At 28.1% G+C, this 13,460-nt stretch overlaps 3 protein-coding genes across 9 annotated transcripts in view; 1 reads left to right on the forward strand and 2 right to left on the reverse strand.

Annotated features, from left to right (window-relative positions):
- Nucleotides 1–4,743: 4,743 nt before the first annotated feature.
- LOC122632557 (protein ERGIC-53) lies at nucleotides 4,744–8,959 on the reverse strand. Its single transcript, XM_043819490.1, has 10 exons — nucleotides 8,470–8,959; nucleotides 8,037–8,093; nucleotides 7,651–7,921; nucleotides 7,465–7,564; nucleotides 7,258–7,369; nucleotides 7,012–7,183; nucleotides 6,677–6,873; nucleotides 6,409–6,593; nucleotides 6,120–6,313; nucleotides 4,744–6,011 (listed from the first exon to the last, which is right to left on the reverse strand). The coding sequence occupies exons 1-10, from the start codon at nucleotides 8,636–8,638 to the stop codon at nucleotides 5,975–5,977; spliced, it is 1,494 nt and encodes a 497-aa protein (XP_043675425.1). The 5' UTR covers nucleotides 8,639–8,959; the 3' UTR covers nucleotides 4,744–5,974.
- A 497-nt stretch (nucleotides 8,960–9,456) lies between these two features.
- On the forward strand, nucleotides 9,457–12,942 carry LOC122632560 (vesicle transport through interaction with t-SNAREs homolog 1A). Of its 2 annotated transcripts, none has more exons than XM_043819495.1 (4): nucleotides 9,457–9,614; nucleotides 9,750–9,808; nucleotides 10,366–10,762; nucleotides 12,422–12,942. In XM_043819495.1, the coding sequence occupies exons 1-4, from the start codon at nucleotides 9,521–9,523 to the stop codon at nucleotides 12,493–12,495; spliced, it is 624 nt and encodes a 207-aa protein (XP_043675430.1). In that variant the 5' UTR covers nucleotides 9,457–9,520; the 3' UTR covers nucleotides 12,496–12,942. The 2 variants fall into 2 exon arrangements, with proteins under 2 accessions (XP_043675430.1, XP_043675429.1); XM_043819494.1 differs by lacking the exon at nucleotides 12,422–12,942 and adding an exon at nucleotides 10,880–11,306 and having other exon boundaries at nucleotides 9,458–9,614; nucleotides 10,366–10,713.
- The window catches only part of LOC122632555 (long-chain-fatty-acid--CoA ligase 5), a 10,610-nt gene continuing 9,107 nt past the window's right edge, over nucleotides 11,958–13,460 (reverse strand). For 4 of the 6 annotated variants that reach the window (XM_043819488.1, XM_043819487.1, XM_043819484.1 and 1 more), the window contains 3 exons: nucleotides 12,966–13,187; nucleotides 12,521–12,838; nucleotides 11,958–12,303 (listed from right to left, as the gene is read on the reverse strand). In XM_043819488.1, the coding sequence (XP_043675423.1) occupies nucleotides 12,166–12,303; nucleotides 12,521–12,838; nucleotides 12,966–13,187 (678 nt within the window). In that variant the 3' untranslated portion in view covers nucleotides 11,958–12,165. Of the gene's footprint in view, nucleotides 12,304–12,520; nucleotides 12,839–12,946; nucleotides 13,188–13,460 lie in introns of those variants that run through there. The other 2 variants (XM_043819485.1, XM_043819489.1) reach the window with 2 other exon arrangements.

A 13,460-nucleotide genomic window follows, 5' to 3' on the forward strand; every position in this document is an offset into this window, starting at 1 on the left:
TGAAAATACGTGCGTATATGCGTAATTACGTACGTGACAAAATATTATAGATATCTAACAATTGGTAAGGGATAACCGAGCATTTTGAATCACGTTCGTATGAATCATACTGATTCTATCTCCCTATATAATAAATAAAACAAGTATACACATATCTATAATATTATACGTTAAGTATATATGTATATCATATATATATATATATATATACAAGTATCTATACAAGGGCGATAACACGATTTATCCGTAGAAAAAAGGCGGTTACGAACCCTTCGGAAAATATGACTTTCAATCGGGTTTGGGCATCGTAAAGTGCGGCGGGTCTTTTAATCAATCTAACCGATAGACACGAGGCACCAATTCGATCAACCAAATCGTTCTCCTAGAATTATTATAGTATCCCGTGATCCCCTAAATCATTCGTTCCTCTTCCTTCATGAGAATCCTTCGTGGTGATACGAATGAACGAACGAACGAACGAATGAACGAAAGAACGAACGAACGTGTAAGTACTTACTTACATATATCCATTACAAAATAACCCCTCTCGTATACCCGAAAATGTTATCGATTATATATACATACATATATATATATATATATGTATGTAGGTGTATATATATATATATATTTTGATTTGTCACAGTAGTAGACGATAAATAGATACGCATTTACGTTTCGAACGAAAGAACGAACGTTCCGCATTTTGTATTGAACGACGATACCCTCCTATTGTGTGTCTCCCTCTTATTCACTATATAAATCACGTTAGATACTATCCAGAATAATATCGTAAGATTACCAATGAGAAAGATAAAGAGAGAGAGAAAAGAGAGAATAGTATATATATATATATAAAATAAAAATCTTATTAGAAGTATGACATAAGAAATTAAAAGATTATGAATGAGAAGAAAAATAGAGAAGAATGATACATTAATTATTATATAATAATTATTATGTCTACATGTGTACGTGATAAAAATTATATTAAAAATGCCTCACCAAATTTTTAAAACAGGTTTCACCGAGCTTGGTAGATTTAATCTTGCTGGCTTCGAGGACGGACGAATTGGTACTGAACTTCGTTTACGAACTGCGTACTTACATGCCGAAGAATGTTTTGTTTACTTCGAAGAGAAACAAAAAGGAAGAAATAGAGAGAGAGAGAGAGAGAGAGAAACAACACGTAAACGTTATCAACAGACGCGATCATTGTTTATCTTTATTGTTCTCGTCTTCGTCGTTCGTTCGTTCGTTTATTCTCTCTCTCTCTCTCTCTCTTTTTCTCTTTCTCTCTTTCTCTTTCTCTGTTTCGAATGAACGACAAAAGATTTGTGAAAAAAAAAAAGAAACCTTAACGATTTTCGACATCTTTTGTTGCAGATATGTACGAATTTAACGATAGATATTAAATAATTATGCGTTTATTATATCGAGACGAATAATTACGAATCTAATGTGTAACCTAACAATCGGGTTAATTTAATCAGTAGAAAGAAATTTTATTCTACGTTAAATGAAAAACCTAAATATTTTAGATTTATAAAATATCTATCGATTAACGTTTAAACTTAGTAAAATTAGTTGTATCTAAAGTTTCTAATAACAGTAGATACTTATTTATAAATACTTGGAAACCATTTATGCATCTTACAGATAAATGGTACTTACCAAATAATAGTGTATTAGTTTTTTAAAATTCTAGTTTCTATTAATTTCTAAGTAATTCTAAATATTTCTAAGTTTCTAATAATTCAAACTATATAAAAAAAATATCTATTACTGATGCATCTGAATATTATGCACCTGAGTAAACATTTTAACCTTCTATTATTTCCTTCTCGTTTACTTAGACCTTTTCTAACGTAAATAAAAATAGGACGTAGATAGCAATTTTTTTTTTCTTTTTTGCTTTTCTCTTTTTTCTTTTTTCTTTTTCACGACGCACTTGTACGAACGTTTTTAGTTCCCACGCATATTTTCTCGCTCGATGTGACGTTTTGCGCCATTAGACGTGTTACGGGGTGGCTTGTTTGCACAGCAAAGTGCCAGTAATTTTTCCGTAAATCGTTATTACCCCGTTGGAAACAACCCCTTTTATTTCTCGTCCATCGACGATTGAACGGCGTTTCCACTTCGTTGCGATAACAATCTCATCGTAGGTAAACACAAGAAATTTTTACGAGATACCTAATGCTTACTTCTCCAAAGTTAAAAAGTTAAAAAGTTTATCTTTGAGTGATGCTCGAAGGTGAAACGATTTTTTTGTACCAAGAAAAAAAAATTCTAATTGTCGTATTTGTTTTACGTGAATTATATGAGTATAATTTTCATAATTCTTCTTAATTATTTATAAATAAAATGATTGAAGAATTATAGCAAGAAAAAGTATTCGATGATATTTGAAAGAATTATTTCGAAAGCTAATAAAAAATATAGATATCCATAATTGATTAAAACTATTTCGTTTAAACGTGTAAATGCTTTTTCTCTGGCCTTATGATACGATTTTTCTCACGAGTAAATATTTAAGTACTCTACTTCGTTTTTACAAAAGTTTTCCACGTTATATATTGATTAAATATTTTTAAACATCTGCAACAATTATTTATAATAAAGTATCAATATGTAATATAAATGATTACGCAATCCTGACATAATCTCGATACATAATTATTTATAATAATTAAAATATTCGTATATAGTGTTCATTTATTTTACAAAATATTGATATTATCAATTGATAAAAATATCGATTAAAAAATAAATAGAAGAGTTAATTCACTTGTATTGTACGTATTATACGTGGTAAATAATTTAGTTTGGTGACATGTGTGTACGATTATATTATATGTAAGTATGTACTTATGTATGTCACAATGAAAATATAGCCTACTATGGCCGATAACGATGTCGTTCAAAAGTGAAATGATATTTCTCTGACGGCCATTTCGACGAAAATTCTATCCATTAATTCGTGGAAACATACATAGAGACGCAGTTTGGACAATTTTAATAACTCATAGCTTTAGCTCTCTCTCTCTCTCTCTCTTTCTCTTTGTCGTATAACATGCCCTCGGTAGTTGTAGTTATGACGATCGTAAAACATTTTACAACTTCGCTAATAAATAAAAAGAAAAATAGAAAGAAAAAAAGAAGAAAAAAGAGAGAAAAAAATACTTACAACTACTAACTTATAAGACACTGCAGAGGGATCAATAATAGATGTATTCTCTGATTGGCCAACGTCCAGCCAATAGTAATCCTTCTATGAAGAAAGGGTGTGAGCGATCGGATTCTGCGTCGTTTAGAAATACTCCTGATTGGTCGAACTTTCACCGAAGGGGCTGAAACATTTCGTTAGACCGAAGCCGCGCTTCATAAAAATGGACGTTCTTAAGAACTTATTTATTTACTTACTTACTTACTTACTTATTTAGTAAACCTATGTTAGCTAAAAGCAACAATCATTTATCCGATTTTACTTCTTATTTCAACGAACATAACATTTTTTTATTACTTTCATTAATATTATTGTTATTATTACATTTAGGAGTATACTCTTACCTTAATGAAAATTTAAAAAACAGTGATTTATTTACAAAAAAAAATTAATAATGGATAATTTTATAAAAATAATCTTAGTTCTATGAAATATTTTTTTCTCACACAAGGTACGACTAAAATTTTTCAATTTACATAAAAAAGAAAAAAAATTACTTTTCGAGAATAAATATAAGTATCTACCTAGTTATTAAATTATTAAATAATTCTAAACGAAATGTTATATTTATTATCGTCGAAAAATATTATCGACTTAGATTACTTTTATATAATCATCAGCTATAATAGTATTAGATCTACTTACTATAAGATATTAACTCTACTTATTCGATAATACTCATTTATTAAAACAAAAAAATTTATATATATACATACATATAATCCATAAAAATTTTCTAAACTTTCCTCAATCCAATGAATTTAACATTTTCCAACAAAGATTATAATTATTTTGTAAAGAATAAATTACGTTATACACACACACACACACACACACACACACACACACACACACACACACAAAGAAATAATACATTTAAATATTTTCGAAAAAATTCTATTGTCTGTGTGTTAATGTACATATATCAATATATATCTATATGTATTCTCAATGTTACATACTTTAAACTGAAGATTACACTGTGATACATAATTTTGTTATTTTATTAAAAAAATACTCTGGCTAAATATTCATTCGTATAACTTTATTGATCTTATTTAGACAAAAAAAAAAGATAATTCCCGGTTTAATGATCGATTGACTTTTTCATGAACCCAATTTTGTTTAAACTCATTTCAGTAAGTTCTGTATTTTGAAAAAAAAAAAAAAAAAAAAAGAAAGAAAGAGAAGAATTAAGTAATATTTAATTTTAGGAATATATCTAATAATAATATATATTTATTCTTTTTAATAACATTCTATTACATAAAATACTAATAATATATTTACTTCGTAAAACAATGTTACATAACATATGACATGGTACATACAAAAATTTCTTCGTATCTTCTTTGTTGACTTTTTTTTTCTTTTATTTGTTTTTTATTTATCTTAATGACTGTCGTTCGATAAAATATAAAAAAATTCGTACGGTGTAGGATTCAAAAAAAAGAAATAAAAAAAAAAAAAAAACATGAACATACACAAAAACAAAAAAAAAAAGAGAGAGAGAGATGGACGGTAATTTTTTCTTTAGTTTTATTATCAGATATAATTCCTTATACATTTATAATCTTCCATAAACTTTTACAAATGCAATGAGAATTATGGATATATATTGATTTTCATATCTCTCAATACTTCATCTACAATAATCATTATTTATAGTGTTTGTCTACCCCGTACCTATCTAGTTGTTTTATACATTTCATATATTAGAATCGAAAGGTAGCAAATGCCTGTCAACGATTCTAAATGTGCTAACCAAAATGTAAGTGTATATATAACAAAAAAAAAAAAAAAAAAAAAAAAAAAAACTCGTAACAGCATATTAAAAAATTTATAAAATTGCATCATTTGCTGAAACAAGTTTTCTGTCTATGTTAAACGAATTATCAGATTAATAGTAAATGCAATTGTAAACTTAAAAAAAGTTTGAAAAGTTATGAAATAAATAAATATATATATAGATATATATGTATATGTATATATATATATATATATATTATTTATTTAACTGATACAATATATCCTGGTATTTCTTCCACTCAAGCTACATCATATAAAATTGGTACAAAATGTCGTATAAAGGTTTCTTGCAATAAACTACATTATCAAGGAAATAAATCTAGGAAGAAAAAATTGATCCAAAAAAAAAAAAATAAGAACAAAGAAAAAAAGGAAAAAAGAAGAAGGAATAGAAGAAATAATCAAAGTAAAGAAATCATTTAAAAATATGTGCGCATAGCGCGAAACGCTTTTTTAACGATAAACAGTAAAAAAATATATATTATACACAACAATTGACTTGAAAATCATTGACCGGCTAATCTACAGTGTGTATTTCATATAGATTTGTTTTTAACGAAATATATAATTTTGACAAAGAAAAATCTTAAAATAAACATATATGTGCATATCATACATACATACATACATACATATGCGTGTGTGTGTATATATATATATATATACATTTTCAAGAATATTAAAATTGTGTGTGAATTCTCAAAGGAAATTAAGCTTTAAATACCCATAGGACAATAATTTTGTATTTGTCCATTTGATGTTGTTAATGATTATATGATCAATCTGATCAATGAGAAGATGCATTTATTATACAGATGTTAAGTAAAACCATAGTTGGTGAATACGAACAGTGAGGAATACGAACACCAACCCAATACACTCTTACAGATTCGTCGCCATATATTCACTATTAGTTGTTCTTGATTATAAATTTTTCCACTAATAAAACTTTTTAGCCTGTGCTTCTTTGTTATCCCTGTAAAGTAAAATAAAAAGTATTAATTCTTTTAATTAATTTTTTTCTTTGTTAATAATCATACAATAATATTGTAAAAAGGTTAGAAAATATTTTAGATGGATATACCGATATAAACTGTATGCTAATAATATTATCATTTGTATAGCCACAAATAAAAGGAACATCATTGTTGTTAAACAATTTGTTGTTGGACAATCTGCTAATTTTGTATTAGTTTGTGCAATATCTCTCATCAATACGTTAAGTCTATCCCGCATTTCAGATATTATTGCTTGATAATCATAACCCATTGGTTGCACCTATTATAAATAATTTTATCATTATAAATATCATTGTAAATATCTTATAGATCATGTTTATATATTAAAAGATTTATAAATATATAAATAATTACTTGAGCCGTTGGATTACGTGCTTGATTATTTAAAATGTTATCTGATTTAGAATTAACATCGCCTATAAAAGATCTAATTTCTTGAACAGTACTGATTAAAATATTTTGATTTTTAAGAACAGCATCAACTTCTTGCCGACGAATTGTATCTATTAACTGAATTGGCTGTCCTTGTCCTCCTACTCCTATATAAATAATTATTCAATGAAAGAATCTTATTAAAATTTATTAGAGCAAATAAAACATATAGTATTCAATCAAAACTTACCACCCACTTGAACTTGTGAAATTAAACTTATCGTTCTTTCTTGTCTTCCAACAATTTCATCTAGCTTCCTGCTAAGTTCTCTTAAGACATTGAACATTTGACTTTGACCAGAGAAAATCTGTCTCAATTCTCTCTGATTGTCTGTCTCGAAATATTCTTCAAATTCATCTTTCTCTCTACGTTGGTCCGGATGTTCTCTGAGAAAGTGAATTTACAAAAAAGAAACATAATTAAATTTATTTCTTAATAAATCTTTAAATTTGCTTACATTTATAAAATGATTATATAATGCGACAATCAAAACAAATTTTTATAATATGAATTTATAATAATACCTGTGATATTCTTCCTTTTGTTGTTCCAATTTTTTTTGGTAATCTTGATATTCTTGACTTAATTTAACTTGATCTTCCACAGAAACTTTGTAACTATCTGTAGGTAATTGACCAGGTGGATGTAAAGATGTTGTTAAGAAATGTATTACATCGTGATCATCAGCCAAACCACCTTGACATAAAAGAGATATATATTAGTAAATATAAATTTTTATAATCTGACGAAAGACAATAGCAGTAACATACCTGTAGCTGCTGACACACCAAAATATCCAGACTTTGGTAAAATTACATTTTCCACACGGAAACAAGTCTCATAATCTTGATCGTTATTTGTCATACCACTATGGAAAAATAACTACGCAAAAAATTAAACGTTATTAGAAAATTCTAAATGTAATAAGAAAAAAATTATATTAGTGTTTTTAGAACTTAATATTAATTATCACTAACCGTTAATACATTCTGGTAATATTCTATTCTTGCGCGTGTTGCAAAAGGTTTGTTACGAAAATCTCTTAAACAACCTGCCAGTAATTGTGTTGTACCATCGCTTTTTTCGGAAAATGTAATTTAGTTAAAAGAAAAAACATTATATATATACATGTAGAATTTTTTTTTAAAAACAGTCTAACTTACTTGGCGTGATCAAAAATTTTTGTGCCATCATTTTGCACAGCCATAATATATGGATTATTATGTTTATTGTCATTATCAAAGGAGTCAAAGAAAACTCCAAGGCCGTTCCATTGATCAGAACTACCAAAAACGGTGCCATTATAAGCACCCTTGGCACCAGTATACCAAAATGCTAAACCATCCGCACCTATTCTACCACGACCAGTAATTCTGAACATTAAGTCCACTTCCCACCAATCAAAGTTAATTGGTTGTTTCATCCATATTGCACCTAAATATAATACAGAGTTTATAACATATTAGTTAACTATACAAGGGTGTCTAATTCTTGGAATAAATAGGATTATAGAAATAATCATTTTTTATTGTTAGTTTTTATTACGTACCCTTTTGACTTCTTAGTGATGGGGCTACTCTAACGTTTTCTGCACTTGCAATAGCATCTGTAATAATTTATTATATAGTACATTTTATTCATACAACTGACTTAAAAAAAAAATGTACATATATATTATTCTATACGTTATACCATATACACAATATATATATATATACATATATATTAATCACAAATATTTTATGTATCGTATTAAAACTATTGAAAGCACAGTAAATTTAAAAATATATTCTTTAAAAATTTTCATATAAATTTGATATGATAAAATACATTTCAAATACTAAAATTTATAAAAATGTTTAAAGGAATAACAAAAGTTTATATAACAATATAATTCGTGTAAATAATAAAGAAGCCGATATAGTGTAAATAACATACGGTATCTGATGAAAAATCTTGGTTAGGTTATTGGTTATACTCACTTCCTCCATATTCCCAAAAAGGTACTGATCTATCCTTTTGCGCGAGATATGGTGGCTTAAAGGAGTATTTATACTCAAATTTTCGATGAGGAATATCGGCGAAAACAAGAGTAAATGTTAGAAATGCGAGAAATACTAAGAGCCACCTCACCTCGGCAGCCATCTTCATTTTGACTGTTTAATAATGTCTGGATAGAACAACTAAAGTTATATGAATTAAAAAAGAAACGATTGGAACAACATTTAAAAACCGGATCGGAAGAATTGAATATTATTGGTTCGTTACAAGTGACGTGTCAATTGCGTGGCTACATACATACATTACAAATTTACTTCAAACATCATTACTTTGGCACTTTCAATTTTTCATATGATTTTCTTTCAAAGAAAGTGTATTCTTATTATTTTATAAATACTATCGTTCGATTAACACTTTTTCATTACTTCGTTTGTTATCCGTGATGAAAATTTTGTAAACTTATATGTACATATATATATATATATATATGTGTGTGTAGGTATTATAAATTATATACTGTTATAAAATTTGAGGACGTGTCACCCGGGAGATGGTAGCATGTTAGATCGAAAACGAGTTTATGAAATCGTGTTTCACTTTTTTTATCTTCTTATCCAACATGGAAGTCCAATATGGAAGTCACTTGTTTCAACCAATCAAATTCGATCTTATATAAAAATTTAATATTCCATTGTTTTTAACTTGAAATTTTATAATTATAAATTGTATTATTTGATAGTTCATTGAAAATAACATTTTTTTCAAGTGTCTTATTATTGTTTACGTAAAATTTAATAATCAAGAAAATTCGACGAAAATTTTTCATTCGAATTAATTTTATATTACGTAATTGTACATGCACGTATTGCGTTAAAAACGATTCGATTTTAATTTTACGAAGTAATTTTTGAAAAAAATGTAATTTTGGAAAAGAAATTTATTATTCATTGTTAAACGTTCAGAAAGAAAGTGGCGATTCGTTTCTTTATCTCTTAATATTTCGTAAGTCTATGTGCAAAAACATATTCGAAGATGGCGTCGCTCATTGACAACTACGAACAACAATACGCTGTTTTGACAGCTGACATCACTGCAAAAATCGGGAGAATAAGAGTTCAAAGCGGTAGTAAGTATATTTTGTATATATAGTAACAACGTGTACTTACGTTTTCTGAAAAATTTACATCATATACTTATTTTTATACGTCGGCATTATTAAATAACAATAATCGATATCACATACATGTGACGTAATACACAGGTGAGAAAAGAGCATTTATTCAAGATGTTGATCGGGAAATCGAAGAAGCTCAAGAATTGGTAAGAAAGAAATCAGTGCATTTTCTTTTTTTTTTCATTTTTTGTTACATATATAAACATTATATGTTAAAATTAATTGAAAAGTAATTTATTTAATATCCTAACCAATCAATTATATATCACACAGCAAGAGCATAATTTGAAACAAACAAGAGTTGTTAGCAAAAAAATAATATAAAGATTAAAGAATTAATGAATTCTTATCTTTTGTATTCATTCCTCAGATATTATATCTTATCTAATGAATTTATTTCTTTATCTCTTCTTTTTCGTGATATACCTTATTAGCTATACGCGTGTGATATACATATATTTCATGCCTTTAAAAAAAATACCGATATAATTCTTTCAATAACTAAAGCGATTATTCATTACATTAAAATATTGATTTAAGAATATTTTGTTATGATAATTTTATATCTATATATATATATATATATTCTTTAAAATATTATTTATATCACAAAAATGTAGATGCGTTGTATCATTATATTGTCATATTATGTATATGATATATGGGCTTCAATAAGTCATTTCACTTCATTTAATTCATTTAGCTTGAGCAAATGGAACTGGAAGTTCGTGGGATGAGTGGAAATGCCCGTGACCGTTTACGTGGTCGTGTGGAAAGTCATAGGGCGGAATTAAAACGATTAACACAAGAATTTCAGTCAGCAAAAAGACCAAACGAGGATGTTATTGATATAGCTGCAGAAGAGTCATGGGAAGGCAATGTAACAGAAGATCAGAAAAAAAGATTATTAGATGCTTCTGACAGAATAGATAGAACTGGAAGAACATTGCAGAATGGTTATCGCATGGTACTAGAGACTGAAGAAATTGGTTCGCAAGTTCTAAAAGATTTACATGATCAAAGAGAAACGATACAAAGAGGTCGAGGACGGGTTAGTTATATTATATATACATATATATGTATACATACATATATATCTGCATATATATATATATCGATTTATAAAAACATTGTAGTGTTTACATAGTCAATGGTTCATTATCCTCATAAAAACAAGATTTATAATTTTCATTGTAAATTATATTTACTATTTCTAGTTACGAGACACGGATGCAGAGCTAGGACGTGGATCTCGTTTATTATCAGGGATGATCGTACGAAGTCTTCAACAAAGATTAATTTTAGCAGTAGTAGCTTTAGCATTAATAATAGTCATGTGTTTTGTGGTGTATTATAGCTTTAAGTCTAAAAGTTAAAAAAAGAAACAAAAAGCAAATATAGAGCTTTGTGTTCAACGGATCGATTGTAAGACATATATATATATATATAATTAGTAAATTTGCGATATTATTTTTACCAAATGCAACACAATTGTTAGGTAATAATTAAATTATAAAAATTACGCACGCGCGTGCGCGCGTGGAATGTCGTCTTAACGTAATTTCAATTTTTCACCTTGCTTATAATATTTTGCGCGTAATTGTTACTTGATATTGTATCAATAGTAAATTATATATCTCAGAATTTCTTATATTATGAATGTATGCAATAACAAAAAAAGTTCCAACAATATCTTCAGGTCGAGCATTTCCAAAGTTAAACAACAGTTCGAGATAGGCACTTCAGGCACGTTATCGTGAAATAAAATGGGGAAAGATTTCTTTTTTTGTTTATCTACGATTAGCTCTATTATATCATAGCAACGTGATTGATGACTAATTCATGGAAATTTTTGATAACACTGTGATTACTATTAAGTTAATTATTTTTCACTCTCTATAACTTATTGCTTATTTTAGAAATCGTTCAACTTTATCACATTCCAATGATCGAAATCATAACTTATCTTTTATTTTTCGTCCTAATCTACAATAATAATGTATTTAATTCTTCTATGTTTTCTTCTAAAGTGTTACATTACTAGAATATATATATATATGAAATTTTAACTTTTAAAACAAAATATACTTATAAAAACAAAATTCTTGTTTCTTGAAAAAAAGAAATTATCGGTGAGAGAATATGACGACAATACAAATATAAAGCAATGACGCATCATATAACATTGTCAGCACTCATTAACAAACTTGACAAAAAAGACACTATTAACTAGAGATAGAGATAGTGAGTGAGTGAGAGAGAGAGAGAGAGAGAGAGAGAAGTACTAGGCGCGCCTAATAATATAACACATTTTATTAGATATAATATTATCAAGTACCTCAATAACTTAAACGGTGCTTCTTCTGCGACGCTCTATATATCTGTGAAAATGATTCATAATAAAAGTATTAAGACTTTAAGGAATATTTGAGACGGTAGATCTGAATTTATTGGAGAAACGTTTCAATTGTTCGTTCAACGAAGACACTGACTTTCAATCCGATCAGTCCAGTTGTTGATAAAGATCTTCTATTTGGGGCTTGAAGTACGCTTTTAATTGAGGCCTTTTTGTTTTTAACGTTGGAGTGAGAAGCCCATTTTGCACAGAAAATGGATCCGGATGTAAGTAAATGTCTTTAACCTATTTTCAAAAAAAAATAATCATATGGATCATTTTGGTCTTTTTTTATTTAGGACTCTAAAGAAAACGCAAAAAGTGTTATCCTGAATAAATATTGTTGTATATAAATATACATACATATATATATATATATATATATATATATATATAGACGTAAAAAATCATCACAAAATTTGCAAGGGAATATTTTAAAAAGTGTATTATTTCAATGACTCACCTGTTCGAAGGACTTTAAACCTAATTCTTTTCCCCACGTGTGCATATCGAACAAGATCAATCTCTTGACTTCTGGATTTGCACAAAGAACGCTTAATGTGCCAGGTATACCATTTTCCACGGCCCAACATTTAATTACATCTACGTCTGGTACAACTATGCCTACGATGCACGATTTTAAAGATTCTCCATGGACGAATACTTGATGTACGTATTGACTACGTAAATAGGCATTTTCGATTTTTTCAGGAACGATGTATTCCCCTTGGGACAATTTAAAAATATGTTTCTTCCGATCGATTATTTTCAACGTGCCATTCTGAAAAAGGAAACAAAAAAAGAAAAACAAAAACAAAAAAAAAAGAAAGATAATAATAATCGGATATAAAGATAGATATGAAGTATTATATTTCGCGATTTGGATTACTTGAAACTTGAATCCTTACGGGTAACCACATGCCAACGTCTCCTGTGTGATGCCATCCAAGTTCATCGACTACCTCAGCTGTTTTTTCTGGATCCTTGAAATATCCTACAAACACGTTAGTGCCCTTAACGCACACCTCTCCTTGATTGTTGATAGCATAGTATTCCATTTCTGGTACGTCTACTAGTTTAATGCAGCAACAGGCTACTGGTGGTCCCACGTGTTCTGGTACATGATCACCCTTAGAGTTTAAAAGCACATATTTCATCAATTATTAATTACAGATTATTAAATGTTAGACAAATTTAATTATTGAGCCAGTGTTTCCGTTTATCATCATCCGTTTATACTATATACGCGTCCATGTGTGTGTGTGTATATATATAATATATAAGATTATTTTAAGATTTATGTGAAATTAATCGCGATTTCGATTGAATATGACATTTAAAACATTTACATTTGTCCATGCGATAAAAGCAAAAGAAAGAGAGAGAGAGAGAGAGAGAGAGAG

The sequence above is a fragment of the Vespula pensylvanica genome, chromosome 10 (genome assembly GCF_014466175.1).
Source record: "Vespula pensylvanica isolate Volc-1 chromosome 10, ASM1446617v1, whole genome shotgun sequence".
Classification (NCBI taxonomy): Eukaryota; Metazoa; Arthropoda; class Insecta; order Hymenoptera; family Vespidae; genus Vespula; species Vespula pensylvanica.